The sequence below is a fragment of the Electrona antarctica genome, assembly GCF_951216825.1.
Source record: "Electrona antarctica genome assembly, chromosome: 18".
In the NCBI taxonomy this organism is placed as follows: domain Eukaryota; kingdom Metazoa; phylum Chordata; class Actinopteri; order Myctophiformes; family Myctophidae; genus Electrona; species Electrona antarctica.
The window spans coordinates 5,294,140-5,318,399 of record NC_136799.1 but is presented as its reverse complement, the minus strand read 5'-3'; the positions used below and the strand labels follow the sequence as shown (position 1 = coordinate 5,318,399).

General features: G+C 42.2%; 1 protein-coding gene across 4 annotated transcripts; it reads left to right on the top strand.

The window, feature by feature from the left end:
- On the top strand, positions 1-18,729 carry LOC306942247 (piggyBac transposable element-derived protein 4-like). 4 transcript variants are annotated; one of them, XM_079528039.1, is made up of 10 exons: positions 1-82; positions 4,308-4,379; positions 4,766-4,846; positions 8,466-8,531; positions 9,296-9,364; positions 11,172-11,264; positions 12,814-12,903; positions 13,591-13,689; positions 14,566-15,151; positions 16,157-18,729. In XM_079528039.1, the coding sequence occupies exons 1-10, from the start codon at positions 55-57 to the stop codon at positions 17,280-17,282; spliced, it is 2,310 nt and encodes a 769-aa protein (XP_079384165.1). In that variant the 5' UTR covers positions 1-54; the 3' UTR covers positions 17,283-18,729. The 4 variants fall into 4 exon arrangements, with proteins under 4 accessions (XP_079384165.1, XP_079384164.1, XP_079384166.1 ...); XM_079528038.1 differs by having other exon boundaries at positions 9,293-9,364; XM_079528040.1 differs by lacking the exon at positions 4,766-4,846 and having other exon boundaries at positions 9,293-9,364.
- Positions 18,730-24,260: the final 5,531 nt, after the last annotated feature.

The following is a 24,260-nucleotide window of genomic DNA, read 5'->3' as shown; positions in this document are numbered from 1 at the left end:
TTCCCGTAGTAGTAACTGAACTCACAGCTCCGTACAACAATAACAAAAGTCAACATGGTTGTGAAGAAGAAGAAAGCCTCTGGTCAGTTTATAAACCTTTAATGATTTTATTTTATATGTAATTTTGCATCATCTCATGATCAAATATAAATGTTGATTCTGCGTGTGGAGATACTGTTTGCGTTTTATCCGTTAACACAGTGGAGCTGCTATGTGATGCTTAGCCCCGATGCGGTCCCTCAGTCCCTACGCTCATTCTGTAGGAGCTACGGAATGAGCGTAGGGACTGAGGGACCGCATCGGGGCTATGTGATGCTAAGCTAATGTAACCGCGGTAAGCTTAAGTTGCCTACGGCAACTGCGAATCGCAGGGGTTCCCAAACCTTTTCATGTCACGGACCCCCAAATTGACACTAAATTAGCCCGCGGACCCCCATTTGAAAAGATATGCCAGGGACCCCCTAGCACCTTTCGGGACCCACGGCACTGGACCAGGGCTACGGCTAGCAGTGATTCTCAACCATAGAGTAATAGTTCTCAACCCATTTAATTTCAAGGACCCACAGTTTGTCATGCATTAGGTTACGGACCCCCATTAAATGGCATTTCTATCTCTGGGACCCCCAATTTATATTGTAAAATCAATATGTGTCGATGTAACTCTCAGTTACAGACCCATAAGGGTCCATTTGGTTCCTAACTATCATTTAGCTCATGGGGACCCCCTGGAACTCACTCAAGGACCCCTGCCCTGGGGGTCCCCGCCGGACCCCACTTTGGGAACCACTGGCGTATCGTATGTAGCGTGCGTGCGTGCGTGAGTGTTATATGAGGAACACATGTTTTTGAAACTGTTATTATAATTATAATAATAATAATAATAATAATAATTATATTATTCAAGCCTGGGTGGCTTTGTTGGTTCCAAAAAATATTTAAAGCCTATACATATTTTCTCTATGGGAAAAATGAATGTGCTTTACTGCTTTGGCACCAGAAAATGGCCGCCCTATATCAGTTTAACCACATTATTGATCGATTGGTTGATTGAATACTTTATTAACAGTTTGCAGTAAAAAAAGCACAGAAAAGTACAGTTCAATACAAGGTCTGCTAAGAGTATTTATAACCAGAGGCCTAACCCAAGAAAGCACTATATGGTTTGTTTCCATTGGGGTCCCCCATATTCAATTCATTTGAACATCATCTATTTTCAAAAGAATCTTGAAAAACATGTGAGATATTTGGATATATTTGTGAAACATTGCACGGGGGTCCCTGGCTGGCCGGCACAAGACACAGGACAATCTTTCACAACCACACTGGAACACAACATTTAGGAAACGAGCCCAAAATAGCAAACTTTAGTTTAGAAACCCCCAAAACCACAACTCACAACTACCAATGGCTTTTCTAAATGAAGTACCTTGATTTTTATCCTTCCTCTCCTCATTTTTAAACCTTTTTGAGTGCTCGGATCACCGCCTTTTGTCTAGTATTCCAGTCCACTTTATTTGTAGGCCTACATTTATTTCACCTCCATCGAGCACCTGGTTGACTCTCTTTGTGGCTCACAACTCCCAATATTTACAAGAAGACTTTCTAGAAGAACAAGCTCTTGAACACTGATTTGAAGTGAGTAGGCTATACGCAACATGGCCAATCATATAATATCTCCTATCTGCCCAGTGAATCTTTGATTACAAAGCCTAAAAGGCAAAAAAATAAATATATATATTCATATGTTCCGATGTTTATTAATGCCACAAACACAATGAATTCGTTAATCACAACTCAACTTAAACATTTGTAATCGTGACAGCCCTAATCATGAGTTTTGATCAGTGTTGCCATGTCTGCTTATTATAAGCAGGGGTTTGGGTGGGTTTCTTGTAAAGTTGCATGTACATATTGGTAGTTGTGGCCTTGTGTGTGTGTGTTGTGTTTTTTGTGGGGGCTTGTTTCTAAAGTGTAGTTGCTTATTTGGGCTTGTTTCGCAATATTGTTTAAACCACTGGTTCTGTAAGAGTGCCGAGCGGCCAAGGCGATAAATGAGTAGAGACCAGTCCAGGGGCACCTTCAATAAGGCTTTATTTCTTCCATTTTCTCAATCACTTTGACAGTCAAATACACTGCAACCTGTCATCACTCGTGTTAGAAACAACTGACTCCCTTTTATAGGGTGGGTACCCATTACCTGGTTACAATAACAATATTCCCCACTCCTAGAATCACACAATGCCATTTTACATAAACATACTACATATATATGCACCCTCAATACCTATTCACAGTTAGCATTTAGCATAGAAATATATACACAACCCATACATGATTACATTCATTATAGTCCATCCCAGTCTCCCCTTCTATCCATTTCCCACTTGGTGTCACCCTCCCGGAACTATAAAAGGGGTGCCTATACCCAGAGGGAACTCATTTGCCCGAACACCACCCTGAAAGGAGGATGAGAATAAACAGAGGTAAGTTTAGACATCAGAAATTTACATTCCTTCTTCACTAGCCTTCTCATTATACTGGTCAATTAGAAAGTATGCTGTCCTATTTATTCCTAAACTAATGTGCCTTCTATCTGTTCATTTGTAGGTGTATGATGAGATCGGCACGTCCGCCCCTTCAAAGAATCACAGACAACTCAGTGTCCCCCCTGCATAACCCTGAGCTGCCCGCACCCTCCCCCCCCTAGCTTCAATAAATGCATTTGTTACAATTTGTGTCCTTATTTACATTATACAATACATGTAGAATTGGGTTAACTTAGCATATGCATTAGGTATAGTAATGGCGTCCGCCGTTACAGGTTCATAAGCAGAAAGACGGGGCTCGCACACCGAAGGATGAATGAGGCTCTTTCGATGTCTTTACTTTGAAAAAGTACAAAAAGTGACATGGTGAAAATAAAGTGGCACAGAGTGGCACATTTTGGTCCTCAGACCATCGACAACGTGAAGACTCGCAAAGCACACTGCCCCGGGCAGCGCATCCCCGCGCCTCCGCCTCCCAGTTCTTCTGCGTGTGTATAGTGTCTGCGTGTGTATAGTGTCTGCGTGTGTATAGTGTCAACACACGCAGAGATGACGGATCAGAATCTCACACACACTCGCTCGCACGCAAAAGAGTTTTGGTATGGAATGAACATAATATTATAATTAGGCCTGCATCGCTTTGCCTAAAACACTGGGCCACAGTTGTAAAAAGCCGCTGGCTCCCATGCATTTGTTGAAGAGACATCTTTACATTTTCAAATTATATTGTTATTAACTTATTATGCTTAAATTATCGGTTTGGCTAAATCACTGAATCCCGCGGATAGAGTACAGTAGGCTATGTAGTATGTACATATAACTACAGGCATTAATAACTACAGACATTAATATAGTCTACCGCATTATGTACAATTATATAGCCTACATTTAACAAACAAGCTTGATTGACATTTGTAAATAGGTCAATACAAAAACTGCTACGAGGATAAAACCAGAGAAGCACTAAGACTTACATCAGGTATAAAGTAAAAGGAAAACGTGACAACCGTATGGAAAAAGGGGCAGAAGAACTGGGAGGGCGGAGGCGCGGGGGTGCGCTGCCCGGGACAGGCAGCGCACACTTTGATCCCTCTTCCACCGGTTGGTTCCCGGTTCAGTTCTTTGTCCATGAGCCAGAGCTCCAAAATTGGAACGTTAATTATGAATTTAGTGGGCAAAACCATAACTATATTAGATTGTTATCACAATGAAAATTCCCCAGTTGATTACTTACACGAAGACATTGATTTATATTGTATTACACATTTTGAATTCATTCATCCTTCAGTGTGCGCTGTGGTAGCCCCTTCTTTTGGCTTATGGACTTGAATAATGAATTTCAGGCTGGCCTCTTCACACCTGAGCACAAAGTTCCCTACCTCCTTTAGTGGTTCTCAAATAATTATGGAATTATCCAGACATGTGAAAATATTTTGTCCCAGGGACATGTTCAAAAATTGTCCGCTTGTTTCTCTTGCAAAATCTGGCAACACTGGTTTTGATCATGCCATTAAACTACACAACCAGCTAATAATGTCACAGTATGACAGTATGTGATTATGGTGAATGTTTCAAAAAGACCTAAGGATGACTTGAGTCTAATGTATATGGAAACGAGAACGTGAACATTTTGATTCCAATAAAATGTAAATGTTATTTATTTCATCATGCATCATTAAATAGTCCCCTTCCTTCCCTCTCCCCAGAAGACCTCCATAATAAAAGCATCATTAAATAGTCCCCTTCCTTCCCTCTCCCCAGAAGACCTCCATAATAAAAGAGGGACTCGGGCCAAGAGGTGCACTATGAAAAAAGGAAAGCCTGTTGAAACCGGTGAGTAAATGTAGCCTATATACCATATGTTTGGGGGTACTTACAAGAGATGGGAACCGTTAGGATTTTAACGATTCCATAATCCTCCCCCACACCTCTCTCTCTCTCTCCTGTCATTCATTATACTTATAATAAGGTGGTTCCCTGATTAGTATACTACAGCAAAAAATATTATTATATAACACTATTATTACAACTTGTACAACTATTATTTCAACGTAACCACTACCACAATATACTCCTGCAATTATGCACATGTGGTCACGCGCACATGCACGGTCGTGCATACATCCATGCGCACGCATGCCATGCACGCTGACATTCTGAATGAATGTTGCTAATTTCTGCGTTGATCCATTCAATAGTCTTCCTTTCCCTCTCTGTAGAAGAGCTTCCTACTAAAAGAGGGACTCAGGCCAGGAGGTGTTCTATGAGAAAAGGAAAGCCTGTTGAACTTGAAACCGGCGGTGAGTCAGGGCAAGGGGGGGGGGGGGGGGCTGCTTAGATTAACGCACGCGGGTACAGCTGAGGGCTGATTTCATATGCTCCTTGTGTTTCTTTTGGATACCTTTCCTTAAAAGGACACTTCACCCTTCTTGCAAACGTTGACGTTGACGTTTAGAAGATTTAGAACACTTTCCTCCTGGGGGTCTTTATGTGTGTAATATGTGGTTTTAGATATTTTAGATTTCCGCAGTGATGTCATGGACACTGGGCTCACTTACTTCCTGGACTGCATCAAAGCTTATTAAATCAGGTTAGGAAGCGAAGACCGTGCGGTGGACTCCATGTTGCTCCCTGGAAGGAAAGAAAGGCGCAATTGAGACCAGGAAGTTGTACATGCACAAATCATAGATATGGCACAAATGGCCCAGCAGATGGCGTGATGCCACTGAAAGGAGAGATGCTTGTACATTATGTACATACAGTATGTCAAGGGTGAAGTGTCCCTTTAAAGACGACGTGCTACCAGTGTACCACCACCTTTGCATGAAATGATTGCACTGCATTTGCATGCTCACTGCCCTCTCGTGTAAAGTGCAACCACACTTATATAAGTGACTTTGGCCTTGTTTTCCTGTAAAGGTTCTTGTAAATATTGGTAGTTGCAGGTTGTGCCCCTGCTTAATGTATCTGTGGCCGCCGGCCTGTCATGCTCGTACTCGTACCAATACAAATATATTTAGTTATTTTCGTTGTTTTGAACAAGGTTGTAGGTATTGTGTTGTTTGTTCCAACTTCCAAGAGAAAGTGATGTCAGCTGAGTATTAACCACTTACTTTCTTATTCACCTGTGATAATCTGTTCATTATATGTTCTCTTCACATTTTGTGAATGGAGCCTCATTTTGTAACTTCATCATTAATCACAATGTTTTTTTGTTCATTGAGTTTTCCTTAACTTTTAAACTAGTCATGTAGTCTGTTACAAAATAACATGGTAAATGTTTCAAAATATTACTGACATTTTTAGCTTGCTGGCCCTTGGACTTTTGGAATTTTGCTGAGTGGCCCCTGACTCTGTAAAGTTGAGTAGACCTTATGGAACCCTAACCCCTGAGCAATGTAAAGTTGAGTAGACCTTATGGAACCCTAACCCCTGAGCAATGTAAAGTTGAGTAGACCTTATGGAACCCTAACCCCTGAGCAATGTAAAGTTGAGTAGACCTTATGGAACCCTAACCCCTGAGCAATGTAAAGTTGAGTAGACCTTATGGAACCCTAACCCCTGAGCAATGTAAAGTTGAGTAGACCTTATGGAACCCTAACCCCTGAGCAATGTAAAGTTGAGTAGACCTTATGGAACCCTAACCCCTGAGCAATGTAAAGTTGAGTAGACCTTATGGAACCCTAACCCCTGAGCAATGTAAAGTTGAGTAGACCTTATGGAACCCTAACCCCTGAGCAATGTAAAGTTGAGTAGACCTTATGGAACCCTAACCCCTGAGCAATGTAAAGTTGAGTAGACCTTATGGAACCCTAACCCCTGAGCAATGTAAAGTTGAGTAGACCTTATGGAACCCTAACCCCTGAGCAATGTAAAGTTGAGTAGACCTTATGGAAAACGAGAACTTCCCCTGTTGTAGCAGTGTTGTTTTCGTCGACTAAAACTATGATGAAACATTTCGTCGACTACCTTTTCTCACTGACGAAAACTAAACGGAAACTGAATGAAAACTAAGCTATCATGACTACAACTAAGACTAAATGTATTGACAATTTCGTCAACGAATAAAAACTAGACTAAAATGTTAGGAAGGGACTAGTGGACAAGAGTCATTTTACACTTGGTCGCATGCTGAAAATAGCTGATCTACAAGCTCACAACGCGTCGCAGCGCGGCGCGTTGTGAGCTTGTAAATCGGCTATTTTCAGCAAGAGCCATTACCACTGCATCAAGGCCCGCCAAAATACATTTTAGTCGACTAAATCAACTGTAGATTCAGTCGACTAAAATCGTATGGAATTGAGTCGACTAAAACTAGACTAACACTAAAACATTCCAGGCGACTAAAATGTGACTAAAACTATTCAAAAGACTATGACTAAAACTAAAATCTAAATTTGCTGCCAAAAACAACACTGTGTTGTAGTGAACATTTTGATTCCAATACAACCCTTCCCTCTCCCCTACTCCAGTGTTGATTTTGACAGCACATTTTGATTTTAGTTTTAGTCATAGTCTCTTGAATAGTTGTTTTCAATTAGTTTCCGTTACATTCCAGTCACCTGGAATGTTTTAGTGTTGTTGACAAAATATCATAAGATTTTAGTCGACTAAATCTACAGTGGATTTAGTCGACTAAAATGTAATTTGCCGGGCCATAATGCTGTCGTAATGACTGATTTTACACTTGCTGAAAATAGCAGATCTACAAGCTCACAACGCGTCGCAAAATGACTTATACTAGATCTCTTGTCCACTAGTCCCTTCCTAACATTTTAGTCTAGTTTTTATTTGTTGACAAAATTGACTATATCTAGTCTTAGTTTTAGTCATCATAGCTTAGTTTTCATTTAGTTTCTATTTCGTTTAGTCAGTGAAAAAAAGGTAGTTGACGAACATTTTTTGTCATAGTTTTAGTCGACACTGCCTAGAAGACCTTCATAATAAAAGTCTCCTTCCCTCTCCCTAGAAGACCTTCATAATAAAAGTCTCCTTCCCTCTCCCTAGAAGACCTTCATAATAAAAGTCTCCTTCCCTCTCCCTAGAAGACCTTCATAATAGAAGTCTCCTTCCCTCTCCCTAGAAGACCTTGATAATAAAAGTCTCCTTCCCTCTCCCTAGAAGACCTTCATAATAAAAGTCTCCTTCCCTCTCCCTAGAAGACCTTCATAATAGAAGTCTCCTTCCCTCTCCCTAGAAGACCTTGATAATAGAAGTCTCCTTCCCTCTCCCTAGAAGACCTTCATAATAGAAGTCTCCTTCCCTCTCCCTAGAAGACCTTCATAATAAAAGTCTCCTTCCCTCTCCCTAGAAGACCTTGATAATAAAAGTCTCCTTCCCTCTCCCTGGAAGACCTTCATAATAAAAGTCTCCTTCCCTCTCCCTAGAAGACCTTCATAATAAAAGTCTCCTTCCCTCTCCCTAGAAGACCTTCATAATAAAAGTCTCCTTCCCTCTCCCTAGAAGACCTTGATAATAAAAGTCTCCTTCCCTCTCCCTAGAAGACCTTCATAATAAAAGTCTCCTTCCCTCTCCCTAGAAGACCTTGATAATAAAAGTCTCCTTCCCTCTCCCTAGAAGACCTTGATAATAAAAGTCTCCTTCCCTCTCCCTGGAAGACCTTCATAATAAAAGTCTCCTTCCCTCTCCCTGGAAGACCTTCATAATAAAAGTATCCTTCCCTCTCCCTAGAAGACCTTCATAATAAAAGTCTCCTTCCCTCTCCCTAGAAGACCTTGATAATAAAAGTCTCCTTCCCTCTCCCTGGAAGACCTTCATAATAAAAGTCTCCTTTCCTCTCCCTAGAAGACCTTCATAATAAAAGTCTCCTTCCCTCTCCCTAGAAGACCTTCATAATAGAAGTCTCCTTCCCTCTCCCTAGAAGACATTCATAATAAAAGTCTCCTTCCCTCTCCGTAGAAGACCTTCAGAATAAAAGAGGGGCTCGGGCCAGTACCATGAGAAAAGGAAAGCCTGTTGAAGCCGGTGAGTAAATGTAGCAATTGTTCTGAGATTACATGGTTTATTGCCATGTTGTAATAGAGAACAGTAATCGTGCATTTGAAGCGATGGTTTAAAGATAAATGTTTTAGAAACGGTATATGACACTGTGTCCTATATTACATCGCCTAGACTTCGGGTTATCTGCAACTTTGGGAAGGAATCTTTGCGTAGAACAGCTGTTTCCGTGTTCACGCTCCACGCATGCGCTCTGTAGCTCGAAAAGTATGACACATATCATCGCGCAGGTTCATGTCTGGCCCACGCCGCCTACTGACGAAATCATGTAAAGTGAACAATTACAAGTAGACGGTGTGGAGCAAAAACCGGTGCTGAGGTTTTGTGGAAAATGTGGAGGCAATTAGACTTCATTAGAATCACTGCTTTGTCTCATTCATCTCAATCACTCTGGTCTCAGCCACCGCTGTGTGTTTTTTTACATTCCGTTTTTCTCCAAAGTTGAATGTTGCCTCTACTGTTGGAGCAGCCATAAACTACACAGGTTCATCCCTATGTTCTGGGCATCTTTGTAAAGTTAGTGTTAGTAAAACGCAGGTAAATGAGTAAAGTTTGAGCAGACTTAACTAACATCAGTCACTCTACCATTCACTGTAGTAGAAGAGGTGCGGGTTTAAACCGCAGCTATGGCGGCCCCGCCTACAGGAAATACGTAAGCTGTGACCATGAGACTTCTGAATTCGTCTATAGAGAGAGATGTCAAAATAGTCTCCTTTCCCTCTCCATAGAAGACCTTCAGAATAAAAGAGGGACTCGAGCCAGGAGGTGTACTGTGAGAAAAGGAAAGCCTGTTGAAACCGGTGAGTAAAGGTAGCCTATATTTTGGGGGGTACTTACTTACACCTTTGGGTCTATCCACTTTTGCCCCCCAAAGTATTATCTCTGTTCTACAGTATTACACCAGGCAGTATTTATTTTATAAGCTTAAGCACATTTGCAGCTTATTTGTAGCCGGTATCAACCAATTCCGATATAATACATTATTATATAATATAATAGTTTATATAGCCAAAGTGGCTGCTCTGCGAGTGCAAAGCCATTAACACAATCTGCGCCGGGATTCCTTCAAAATAGAAGCTCTGGGGTGCCGGAAAGACATGGCCGCTTTTACTCTGTAACGCACCCCCCCCCCCCCCCCCTGTTCCGGAAAAAACTGAGATATTTTTTTGCTTGCTTACCTAGCTCTCGTTTCCATAATATCGCTAAATAATCCATCGCGTTCATATCTTGAACGAGAGGCAGTTGAGAAGTCAGAAATGAAGAGCTTAGTATATCCATCAGATCAAAACCACGGAGAGCTCCCTAGATTAGGAGATACGAGGCATTTCTGCAGCGGTAAACAGGGAAGTGAACGGACCGTGCATGAACGAAAAGCGAAGCGTATGGTGGCCTTGGAGTCCAACTCAAAAATTTAAAAAAGGAAAAAATTCAGAATATTCTTCTCTCGTTTGATATCATTGAAGATGCGCTAGGACGTGTACAGTACACACGTCATAGCACCTCGTCGGTTGGACTGAACCAGTAAATGGTCACATTGCTATTTTCAATATTCAATATTGGTGAAAATAATTAGGATTATTTTGAGACCGATACATTTTTATGGCCGATTTCGATATGCTACCGATTATATAGTTTGTCTCTACTCGTAAGAGCTTCTTCCTCATTTCAGGATGGGTAAATCTGTGCTGCTCGGTAGGTACACCTCATGGTCCACTGGGGGAAGACGTGTTGTGAATGGAACGTGCATTCAGCCCGGCTTGACCAAGACTGGCTCCATCTAGTCACTCCTCCTCAGCCCGGCTTGACCAAGACTGGCTCCATCTAGTCACTCCTCCTCAGCCTGGCTTGGTGTTGGTGGGACGGAATAAACCAGGCCACACTGAGGAGACTTGGTCAAACCTGGATTTATAAGTTCTATCCGGGATGATTTAATTCTGCCAGTGGTGAAACGGGCCCCTGTTATCCTATAGTTTCAAACACAGTCAGAAACAGGGTTAGCTTTTTGCTCACTGGCTGCAAGTGTGAGGGTTTCATTTTATTATGAGAGTGAGAGTAAGAATACATGTTGGGTTCAACTGGCAGCACCACACCACCGGTTATTTAACATGCACATGTAGTCACAATTAATAATCATTCTAAGGTACTAAGATACTGAAAGGGCCACTTCACCCCTTTTGCAACCAGATCTTTTTCTTTTTTTTTAAGATATTTTTTGCGGCTTACGCCTTTTATTGTTTTTTTTTTTTGAAGGGACAGACAGTAGGCTGATAGGAAACGGGAGAGAGATGGGGGAAGACATGCAGTAAAGGCCGTGTCGGGCTCGGGAGTCGAACCCGCGGCACACTGCGACTGGATTACCAGTCGGGTGCCCAGATGGTTACGCCACCGCCTGGGCTGCAACCAGATCTTATAAGAAACAAGAAACACATTCCTGGGTTTTTTTAATAATATTGACTAATGACTAATATTTTAGTCATGACGTGACGCCATGTCCTTGCCCAAAATGTCTCAATAATGTTACTATGATCATCCCAATAAGCAGCCATCTGACCATTCAGTTTGGTTTGATCAGATGTCTAAACAGTCTCCTTCCATCTCTCTCCGTAGAAGACCTTCATAACAAAATGGGGACTCGGGCCAAGAGAGCAGGGCCACGGGCCAAGCCACGGGCCAAGCCACGGGCCAAGCCTGTTGAAACCGGTGAGTCAGGGGGGGGGGGGGGGGGGGGAGGGGTGCCAGCATTTTAATTGCAGTATCGGCAGCTTTTCCGCTAACGGGTATCTAGTGGCGGGGCGGCAACTGGTCTGTCAAAGAAGTTTTAAACTGCCAACATGGCAACATTTTGGATTTTAAGCAGATGAAAGTGGTGAGAAAATAGAAAAGAAAAAACGACAAATGAGGCAACATGTAAACTGTTTGACAAATCATTTATTTATTATTTTGATGTTAAACTTTAGTTTAGAAGAAGCTCGTGAGAAATCATACAGTCACTGTCCTTCATGCACTGTCATTATATTCCTGAGTGAAGGGCGACACCAAGTGGTTAAATGTGGTAATAACACTAAAATGGTTTGAAAATGTTTAGAGAGAGAGAGAGAGAGAGATCAGATTTGACTGAGAGCCTGTCATTGTGCAAACTCCAGCTTTTCACCAGAGGAGAGAAACTACATTTATTTTTTATTTTTTATCCAAAATTAGTTAATAGCACAGGCAGACTCTTCACATACTAGAGCATGTCTGAAATAAATGTCAGTGCTGAAATCGACATGTAAATAACTAAATACCTTTCAAGCCTGTTTTCTCAACTCGCCGTTTCTCTGCAAGACATTACTCTTGAGTCTGTAAGCCATATACTCCTAAACTGGTGGGTCAAACTGAACAACCACCAATATGTCAATTTGAAGCTATGATTCCCTGCGTTCATATGATAATAATCCAATGACAGGCTCCTATTCACGGTGGGTCACATATTGTCAGAGAGAGTACATGCAAATATGAGAACAGATTTGCTGCTCGGCTGAGTCTCAGTACTATTTCCGGGCCAGTAAAGTGTTTCCCTAGTTTTCTTTGAATATACCAATATAATAATAACAAACAAATTCTTTTCGGGGCATTTCTTTTTGCTTTTATTGATAGATATACAGTAGCTGGACAGGAAACGGGGAGAGAGATGAGGGGGGGAAGATACACCGCAAAGTTTGTCGGGATCGGGACTCGACCCGCGACACTAGGCGTGTAACTGCATCGATTTTTATTTCAAGAATCGAAGTATATCGAAATGAAAACAGCAACATTGACTATGTATCGTTTTGCAATGCAAATAATCGGTATCGAATCGTTTTGCTATGAAAATAATCGATTGTAACAATACTACATTTTTGTGCGTGGTATTTAGCATTTTTTAGAAGAAAAAATAAAAAGAGGGTTTTAATTACTTAGTTTAAAATAATGTCAATGTATTTTAAATAGTTACTGTATCGATTTCAAATTGAATTGTATCGGATCGCCATAATGAACCAATATCGTCCATGTATCGTATCGTCAACCATGTAACGTGATACGTATCGTATCGCTGTTAAAATATATCGTTACACCCATACGCGACTCACTGTCATGCTGTGATTACCAGCCAAGGTGCCTGGACCGCAAAGCCCGCCCAGGCCAAAAAGCACATCTTTATTTTGGACTCAGAACTTTGTACGGTATATGGTGACATACCCGTCTGCCTTTTTCACTGAATGTGTTGCAGCTTCCATGGATGTAGCTCCAGACCAGCCTCACGAGGACCTGGCTCCACTTCCCCCAGCAGCTCAGGCCGTCTCCATCAACAGCTCTTCAGGTAGAACTCTCTCTGACTGCCACGCGTTTTGAGCCTGTAGATCGAAATTGAAATCCTGAATTATTGTGTGCTGTTTTTGAATTGTAATCCTGAAAAGTTAGCCTTTTTATTTAATATCAAATGCATATAGTTAGCCATGTTAACTTGAACTATGAACTAACAAATTGGACATAAAAGAGACAATAACATTGTAATACTATAGTCATTAAGCTACATAATTATATACTGTAGACCAAAGTAATTTAAGTCATGTTTGCATGTTTGGAATTGTAACAGTTGAAATCGACCTGCGGGCCACATTAAGTGATGGTGGGGGCCGCATGTGGCCCCCGGGCCACCAGTTGCCCATGTATGGAGTAGGTAGTTGCTTCCTGTAATGTTGATAATTTTGCCCTCACCTGTAGAGTAACCTCGGAAACCCAGACATTTAGTGTAGAGTAACATGCTTCCTGCAGATCTACAAGCTCATAGCGCGCCACCGAGTGGCGCGCTACAAGCTTGTAGGTCTGCTATTTTTGAAAAATCGAAGAACCACTGACATAGAAACATAGCTTTTTCAGAAAACTGTCAGGATGTAGAAGACATTTTTAGTATCTGATCTCAGGTCAAAACGGGTTAACAGCACGGCTTGTGAGTCATTTATCAAAGAAGTCCTTACTATTAAAGTCCTTATTCAATTAATTCCAGACCAGTGTGTGAAGTCCAGACTGCAGGTGAAGATGACCTATCCAGTTTCTATCAAGGAGGAACCTGAAGATTCAGAAGTTTCAGATCACTGCCACATCAGTAAGTTTCATGCTGTCTCTCTTTCTTTCTTTCTGTTTTTCTGTTGTTGTTTTTGACCAGCCGTTTATGGTCTCGTTTTATTATCTCTGCTCAATTGTTGATATGAACTGCTTTGAACCCGGTTTCCTGCGCAACTGCTGAAATGATTACGATTGAGCTAATGGAGCCTGCCTGCTTGCTCGGGGCATACATTGAAACTTGACCATCAGGTCAAAATTCGTGTCAGATCCCGTGTCTAGGTGAGACACGATCTGAATGACTCAATAGAAGAGCAGGGATATGAAATACAAACACCCCAATTGTATAAGTTATTAGGGCGGTGGTGGCTCAGGGGTAGAGTGGCTGCCAGTTCGATCCCGGGCTCCCCCAGAGTTGGTGTCAAAGTGTCCTTGAGCAAGACACTGAACCCCTAATTGCTCCTGATGTGCTGGTTGGTGCCTTGCATGGTTTCCGCCGCCATCGGTGTATGAATGGGTGAATGTAATGCACAATCTAAGTGCCTTGGATGAAGGCGCTATATAAATGCACCATTTACCATTTTATTGTGTTAACATACTCTAGTACCACACAGATTGGACAAAATACATTTGTATTAATAAAAAGTGACATAGTGCCGCTGTAATCACTTAACCCATTTAGAGTGGATGTAGAAGGTGTACACCGTTAATTATTCTGACGGCCTCCTTTAATGCCGGCAAGATGTTGACATCATGTTAGATGTTTTTGATCCTGTCTGAACATTCGCCACGATTTGCTGAAATGCACGTGTTGGAGCGTCAGAAATAATGCATTATTGGATGTTTTTACTTCCGCCAGACTCAGCCATGGGTTATTAATTAATTTATTAATATTATTATGTTATTTTCCTTGTTTTAGTGAGTCAGCAAGGGACAACGGCAGTGGAACAGGCGCCACAGGACGACCACGGGCCACTGAGTGAAGGCAGTGACATCGAGGATCTGGACGGCAGTTATTCTGAGTACGAGTATGACACTCCTGCCGGTCCACTCGCCGAGAACCGGTGGCTGAGAGTCGTGATTGTTAAAGACGAAGAGGAGGACGTCAGTGAGTTCCAAGCGGACTGGAAGACCGAGAATTACCACCCATGCACCAAGAGAGAGTTTAACCGCCCGCCGGGGGTGAAGGTTGAACTGCCGGACGATGCGTCACCGCTGGATGTCTTTTCTAAGATGTTCACCGAGACACTGTTTTTGCGACTTGTGACAGAGACGAACGTGTACGCAGATCAACGCAGGAGCGAAACAGAAGAACCGTCCAGAGACTCCAGGGGAAAGTGGACACCTGTTACCGTGACAGAAATGAAGACTTTCATGGGGCTGTGTATCGCCATGGGGATTCTCAAGCTGCCGGCCAGGAGAGACTACTGGAGACAAACTAAAGGGCTTTTCCAAACCAATTTACCCCAAGTCATGTCACGGGACAGGTTCACCATGATTTGGAGGTAATACAAATAATATTTTGTTTGATGAGGATGATTATAATGATGATGATCATAAATGATGACGAAAGTAATAGTAGTAACGTGTTCCTTCCACGCGCTACGTCCGGCCGGGGAAACTCTCCCCTGTCAGGTGAAAAGGAGCAGCTTGGACTCCTCATGCATAGAAGGAAGCATGAGGTCTGTCCGCTGTCCCCTCCCCCCAGGTTGGCAGAGGAAGTGTAGCGCCCGGGATTACATTAGATAATTGTCACTGGGTGGAAAAAAATGGGTTGCAAAATTGTGGTATAAAAAATAAGTAAATAAATAGTAATAGTAATTTTATCCCCACACACAAGCTTAAAAAGTATTGTACAGTGTAATATCGATGCTGTCAGGTGGAAACCCTATATGTCCAAAGCCATTACTTTTCAGGATCCAAATGAAAATATAGCAGAACTACGAGCTCACAAAGTGTTTTGAGCTCTGTTATTTTTGCTAATTAGTAGGCAGGGCATTCATTTACAAAACAAAACCCAAATGTTAAAATATGGAGATATACATTATACAATGTGAATAAGCAATTTACACAGTATCAAAATTGCCTAGACGGACAATCGACGGTGGACGTCACAAACGTAACATGCAGATCTGTGAGGCGCACCGTGGCTATGTTAACCCATTCAGGCCTGACGTCGAAATTTAAAAAAAAAATGTTTTCTAAATCATGACAATTTTCGGAAAGATTTGAGGCACATTTTAACGATTTTTCAAAAATAGCAGACCTACAAGTTCATAGCGTGCCACTCGGTGGCGCGCTATGAGCTTGTAGATCTGCTATTTTTCAATAGCTAAATTATAACAATGTTTAAAACACCAAAAGGGGTTCCTGCCCCAAAATGGGTTAATGGTTAATGTGGTTAAACGCTAACGTGACATGGATGCGTTCCAGGTCTCAATGGATTAAGCAATCTATGTCATGTATGCTTTCATCAACTTACATGTGTGAATATCTCTGTGTATTTTCAGGTATCTCCACCTACAAGATAACCACGCAGATGACGTAGACCGCTCGGACAAGCTGTGGAAGATGCGATGGTTTCTCGACTACCTCTCCTGTCAATACCAGGCGCTCTATGAAGTGAACGGCTCTGTGACAATAGACGAGACCATGGTGAAATACAAGGGAAGACTGGACTTCTGTCGGTATCTCCCCCACAAACAAGCAAAACAGGGTGTCAAGGTGTGGGTCCTGGCAGAGAGCTCCACCGGCTATGTCGCAAACTTCCAGGTCTGCACGGCAAGCCGTGTGTGGAAACAGGAGAAGGCCCTGGCTCACAATGTCGTCATGGATCTAGCCAGGCCGTACTATGGCTCTCATCTGTCCATTTTCATGGACAACTACTACTCGGGGGTGGAGCTTTTCCAGGAGATGACGAGACACGGACTGAACGCCTGCGGCGATGTTCGTTCTAACAGATGCGGCCTCCTAAAGGACCAAACGACCGAGAGCGCTTGGTTGGGTAAACCCGAAATCAGAGTGGCTCAGATGGATGAACTCACACTCTGTGTCTGGCAGGACGACGCCAAGACCCTCATGGTGCTTTCCAATTACCACGATCCCACCGAGAAGAGCTCCGTGAAGAGGAAGAAGGCCGGGTCCAACCACACCGAGCTTGTGGTGCCGGCATGCATCGCCGACTACCAGAAGCACATAAAAGGCGTGGATTTGCTGGAGCAGATGGTTGGATATTACCAGTTCCACCATCGCTCACAGAAATGGTGGAGGAGGCTCTTTTTCTTCTTCCTGTCCGTCACGTGCTACAATGGCTACGTTGCTGCAAAGAGCGCGGGGGGAAAAGAGTTCACGGTCAAGTACAAAGGTTACAAGGACTGGCTGGAGGACCTGGCGCAGGAGCTCACCGTGCCGGTGACAACGAGACGTCCTCCTCTGCGCACCTCGGCGCCCGAGGGACTCCCCGCGGATCAGCACGACTTTGCGAAAATCTTTGACAAGAGAAAGCTTTGCAAGCAGTGTGTGACGGAACGGTACGGCACCGACACGCGCGTCACTGCTACTGTCTACGGCTGCAGACAGTGCAACGAGGCGTTGCACGTGGAGTGCTTTGGCAAACACATACGTCGATTTCAGTAGCATGGCGATGGCATACTGTACTTAAACCTAATGTTGGGATCCTTTAGGATCTTACCGATTCCATTTTAATGGTCCGATTCCTTCTTAACGGTTCCCTTTTAACGATTACTGTATTTTAAGAAATGATCCAGAATGCCGCAGCACGCTTGGTCTTCAACCAGGCAAACATTTACTGCCCTCACCGAGTACAAAACTCTGATGTTGGCCTACAAAGCAAGCAAAGGTATGGCACCCCCAATGTCCCATATCTTCAAAGCCTGATCCAACCCCTCCCGCTCACTCGGATCAGCTGACACAGGGAAGCTGGCAGAATCTTGCCTAAAATGTCCAGGACAACGCTCCACACGTCCCAGACTCTTCTCCCTTCTGGCTCCCAAACTGTGGAACAAACTCCCCAATGCAATTAGAACTGCAGACTCACTCCCAATCCTCTGCCATAAGACTCACCTCTTCAAAACGGTAACCGGAACACTCGCCCCAAAACATACTTGCCCCGATTTCTTCCGCAGATCGCTCGTATTTGCTGAGGTCGGAATGAGTTTAGGTTTAGGCATAGTTTTACTGAGGTTACATTTGGGAATAAGGTTAGGTCATAGTTTTACCGAGGTTACGTTTAGGTATACCTGGTGGCGGCCATTCCGACGTCGCCGGATTAGACTCAGGCCGAGGCCAGCGTTTTTCGGGGCTAGCGTTCTTGTATTCCTTCAGACTCCACCTTAGCCTTGACGACTTTAAAATGTAATTTTTATAGCATGTTCTGTAGACAGATGTAAGGTTCATTTGGTGACATATTAGTAGTTTCAATGTACAGATGACATCATTTTTGATATTATACCGTTTAGGCTGATTATATGATTTTTGATATTTCATGTATTACCTCGCATTTAGCTTGCTTACTGTAAATCTCTCTGGATTAAGAAATGCCTAAATTGTAAATTGTAAATAATTTTGGCCTTCGATTATTCAATTATACATACAGTATTGCGTACATATTATTGCAGTGCCAGTGGTTCTCAATGTGATGTCCAGGGACCCTCTGAGTTACTTGATGGGGGTTCCAAGTGGACCCTTAAGGCCTATTCATAGTTGAGGTTTCGGACCTCTTCACCAGAACGGTGGTTTTGATGAAGGTGCTCATCATAGTCTTATCACCGTGCTCATATCTCCTACCCTCCATGGCCAACGCGTGTATCTATTCTACGTCCGAGCATAGACATGGTAACGCCCCGCCTGCCTCTGATTGGCCTACCGACACTGCCCGTCTTTCCTGTCCTCCGAGATGCAAGGGAACTCCGTGGTGGGAAATAATACAAGTACAAGAGAATGGCAACACGCAACAGTAACTTGTAACTTAAATTTTTGTAGAAGAGGCAATATTGTTAATTGTGCCGTTTGCTTTGATTGAATAATTGATTGAACACGTATGTACTATGATTTGATTTGGCTGTTTTCCTAATTAAAGTGTTAGTGTTGATTATCGTGTATTAATCTAGTATATATATATATATATATATATATATATATATATATATATATATAGTAAACTAATACTATTATACTAAAAAAGATAAAGATCAAGGGAAAAGAGACTTTTTTACAGTACAATAATGTTTCAAGTTTACACATGTATACAAATAAACAGGCCAACGGCATAAACAATATTGTAATATTGTATATAACTAAAAAACATCGCATGGATGTACCTGGGACGTATCCTCAGTGATGTATCCTGAGGTCAACGGGGTTTCGGGTCTCTCAACATCATACCCCTCACTCAGGCGACCCAGCCAGGAGTGATCAAGTCCCGACTTACGTCCCAGTAGCTACCCTCAATCAGTCCCACTAGGGAAAAACACAATCCGTTGGAACTACTTCAGAACTACTCTGCCAGGGCTGGGAGGTACACTATAGTTTTATAGTACACTATAGTATATACTATAGTTAGCCTCTTAAAAAATAAAAGTTACTGTTGCGCGTGCCAAGCTGTCATTCTCTTGTATTATATCGTACTTGTATTATTTATTTATTTCCCACCACGGAGTAACCTCGCGGCAGACTATCCAGCATGTATCTTCCACCTCGGAGGAAACTCTGGTAAGGCTGGCAGTGTCGGTAGACCAATCAGAGGCAGGCGAGGCGTTACCATGTCTATGCTCGGACGTAGAAAAGATATACGCATGGCCAACAACACTTCCTCAAATTCGTCCATTGCTTTCTCTCTACTGCCTATCTGCCTCTATTCTATTCCTTTCTCTCTACTGCCTATCTGCCTCTATTCTATTCCTTTCTCTCTACTGCCTATCTGCCTCTATTCTATTCCTTTCTCTCTACTGCCTATCTGCCTCTATTCTATTCCTTTCTCTCTACTGCCTATCTGCCTCTATTCTATTCCTTTATGGTCCTTTTCTGTTTATTTCCTATTCTGTTTATGTCGCTGTATCTATTATTTCATGCCTTTTGTTCTCTCGTTCTCAAGCTGGCTGCTGCTCTGAGTAGAAACCGAGAGAAGAGCTGGGGAGAGCGGTGGTTTGCTCTTCACCGCGGCTCAGTGACCTCATGTTGTAGTTTTCGGTGATAGCGGTGGTCACCTAATCACCGGAAACTGGACTATGAATACATTTAAATAGCCTTTACAGGTCAGCAACTCTGAGAGAGTGTAGCCTACACATGGACCTGTGTGTGTACACTCTTGAGTTATGGTGGGTCTTCTTGAAATGAAAACATTTGACACACCACCCGGTATTGTAAATGTATAAGCAGACGCGATGTGAAGTCCACATACCAACTCTGACAGTGTGATAATACCGGTTCCAAATGTCCAGAACCTCAATGTTGGATCCAGTTCCTCTGGTTTCAGATCCAAACCCTTTACACTAAAGCCTGAGTTGTACTTATACTCGACCTGGCATCATATAGTTTCAATGTACAGATTATCAAATTTACTTTGATATTATACTGTTTCTTGATGATCCTAGTAGATTATTCATTCTATGCATTTCATGTATTGCCTCATGTTTATCTTTCTTCTGGATTAAGAGTGTCTGCTAAATGCCTAAATTGCACTGCCACGTGCAGTTTGTTTGTTTTATTGAAAACAATGTCTGGACACATTTTTCTATGTTTTCAGTTCAGTTCAGTAGTATGATGATGGCATGCAGTACAGCGAGTTATTTTTGAGGGGTGCTAGCCCCTCCAACGTCTCACTTTTAAAATTACTTCATAATGGCAGCCAAGTCTTGGACTTTTTAATGTTTGCTTAGAGCACTTTAAAAAAACATTAGCAGGCGCCCCTCACTTCACATGAGTGTGATTGATTCCTTTTTTTATTTTTTATTATTATTATGTTTATTGAGCTTTCAGCATGAGCACAGGTTTAAAACGGCAGGTGCCGTTGTCTCTGTCGGGTTCAAATGTAGCAGATCTACAAGCTCGAAATGCGTCTCTTCATGCCATGTTTCGAGCTTGGAGATCTGCTACTTTTGATGCTTTTGTGGGATGCTATAGTATAATCAAGTAGGTCGTAAATTTACGACAAAACAAAAAAATATGGAGTGTTGCGGCTGTTTGTAGGCTGTTCAAAAAGGCCGCGCGGAGGAGCTAAACATGAGTCTGAGACACTATGACGTGCGTGCAGCAAAGATAAATACCTAAACGTAGATGTTAAATTGCATTCATGCGGTCAACAGAAAATGTCGCTCCCACGCTCACTCCCTCTCTGTCCAACTTCCCATACTCAAGTGACAGGCAAATGCCATATTATTAGTGTGGCAGCGCCCAGCTCTGGTGATCGCGCCCACCACCCAATGCCAGTCGAGCGCCCAATCAATCAATTAAGTGTGCATATAAATTGTCAACAATAATATTAGACTAGGCATAAATCACATTGTGGCTCCTACATTGAGATAAGAGGTGTCTGCCCAACAACAACAATATAACAAGCTTGTACACAATGTGTGTAACCCTTTTTTGAATTGAAAACATGACTGCCACTTGTCCTTTATACAGCGACACTTTGTTTTTGTTTGTAGCACTGCAACTTGTTAACAAATCCCTGAAATGTGTACTCATCTTTTTTTTTATATTTTATATTTCCTTTGTTAGTTTTCTTTATAAATGAACATTAGGGAAAACAAAAGTAATTTTCAATAAATGTCAACGAATGCTTCAAAATGCTTCTATCTCCTACACAGACACTGAGAAATGCATGTATTTGTGAACGTTGATAATTCTGTTTTTCAGAAAACCTTCGGGTTTTAGTGGGTACGCTATTTACAACAATTCCTTAGTAGGTTTTGGAATGCGTTTTAGAGCCTGGGGGTCTTAACCCATTTAGGACGGGAAGCCCTTTTGGTGTTTTAAAGCATTATGTTATACTTTAGCTATTGAAAAATAGAAGATCTACAAGCTCATAGGTCTGCTATTTTTGAAAAATTGTGAAAATGTGCCTCAAATCTTTGAATATATATTCTTTCAGAGTTTCAGTTTGTAACTCAAATCTTTGCTTCTGGGGAGGGTCCCTGGAACAACATATTTTCAGATGCGGTCGGCGGCATATTACATATAATTTTTGGGGTCCTTGACATGAAATATTAAGAACCACTGATATAGAAACATGTGGTTTTTCAGAAAAAAATACATTTTAAAAAGACATTTTTTTAAATTTCCACTGAGCTTTTACCAGACATGTAGTAGTGTTGCTGAAGGAGCCATATGGAAAAACAACATGTTTTGGTTTGATTTAGTGAATGAAAACTAAAGCAGTCCAGCAGCATTCACTATTGCAGTGGTTCCCAAACCTTTTCATGCCAAGGACCCCCAAATGGACACGTATCAGCCCACGGACCCCCATTTGAAAAGATATGACGGGGACCCCCATAAGAGCAGGTTTTTACAGCTCTAGCAGTGATTCTCAACCCGTTTAATTTCAAGGACCACCAGTTTATAGCAAAAGGCCGATGTACACCTCAAAAGGCTAGTGACTAAGCGACCGAAACGTTGACCTAATAAAGAGCAAACGTTTTTTGGCAAGTGTGGGGGACCTTTTCTTTGTTTTTCAAAGATACGTACCCTTTTTAAGGACCCCCAGTTTGACATGCATTAGTCCACGGAACCCCATTCCTCCATGTATTGGCATTTCTATCTCTGAGACCCCAATTTATATTGTAAAATCAAAGTTAATTTAACTGAGTACGGTTCCATTTGTACACTCAGAGTTACAGACCCATAAGGGTCCATTTTGGTTCCAAACTATCATTTAGCTGGAACTCCCTCAAGGAACCCTGGGGGTCCCCAGACCCCACTTTGAGAACCACAGCACTATTGGATAGTATACTGTAACTGTTGCCTGATCCCAAAGTCACATGAATAATCATCATGGATTCCAGTTCTCGGTCGTCATGCCAACTGATTTCAGTCATTTGGATTCCAGAGCAGCCAGCATGATGTCATGATGTCATGATGTCAGATGTCCCACACCAAAAATAGTCTATTTTCGGTTATTAATAGTTATTTTTAAGATCATAGTGTGTTTGAAGTGGTCTAACTACTAGCAATAGAATATGATTAAAGAGTGTTTCTTGGTGCTTTATTTGATTGATTGATTTAAATATTTATTAACAGTTTGCAGAATTACAGTACATTTCAAGCACAAACTCAATACAAAAGACTGTTAACTGTGAGTGGACGACCCAATTAAGCATTACACTTGTTTACAATAGGGTCCACCATGTTCAATTCATCAAAACATTTAGAGACGTACAACTAGACACTTCTATATAGTCAAAGAACAGAACAGGAATTCATCATAGAGGTAAAAAGGGAAAAGAGACACAGTGAGGGAAAAAAAGGGAGGGGGGGCGATTCAGATTTTTACGGGGGCCAGTTTCGAATTGCAGCCATCCGTAGTTGCCCTTTGAGAGCGGTTTTGAAGGAGTCAAGGGATTTGCATGTCTTAATGACTGTTGGTAGGGCGTTCCACATTTTGGTGGCATAGGAGCGAAAAGAATTTAGTCCCTTGTTTGTGCCGAATCTGGGTTGTAGCCTACATGGTTCGTTGCACTCCCTCTGGTGTTGTGGGTGTGGACTTCGTTAACATTAAGGAAGTATCTAGACAGGTACATGGGTATCTTGGTGGAGTATCGAATCTTGTGGACCAGACCCATTGCAAGATGCTGTACTCTGTCGTCGACCCTAAGCCATTCCAGTCTGTCAAAGTGGGCAGGGGTGAGGTGGGTTCGGGGGGTGAGGCCAAGTAGGAGCCTGACCAGTTTGTTTTGGGAAGTCTGGAGCCTATTTCATAAAAGCAAAGTTCTGGTTGTCTGTATGAAAACAGCAGGAACATGGTCAACATACTGTAGTTACACTTACACCTAAATATCTTAATTCTACATATTGTGATAAGGCCTAATTGTTTAGCAAACAGATCAAGGACAAGGAGGACTTTATTTCATGCCGTTTGTCATTTGATGCGTGTAACGTGCGCCCCCTGCTGCTGAGAGACGGGTATCTCCATACTGCAGCCTGCTTGCCGTGTTGCCAGATTTTGGGAGAGAAACAAGCAACCAGTTCTAGGACAACAAAAGCACCAAAGGAGCTAAAATGTTGAGATAATATTAATATAATTGTGAAATATTTGGAATATTTTCGAAACATTCTAAAGAACACAAATCTGGTACGGTCGGGTACTCCCTGTCACAAAACATTTTCAGATGGGGGGGGGGGGGGGGTTATTAAATGGAAAGAGACACATTTTGGGCGTTTCTTGACCACTGCCTTGTGCACGTGGTTTAGAGAATAATAATAATAATAATAATAATAATAGTAATAATAAAGGAAACAAGTAAACCAACTACACTTTAGAAACAAGCATAAAAAATACGCAAACTGCAACTGCAACTTTACAGAAAAAACAAGCCCAAGGCCACTTGTAAATTAATAAGGGGACATCATGGCAACACTGAAGTGTACTACGGCAAGTCT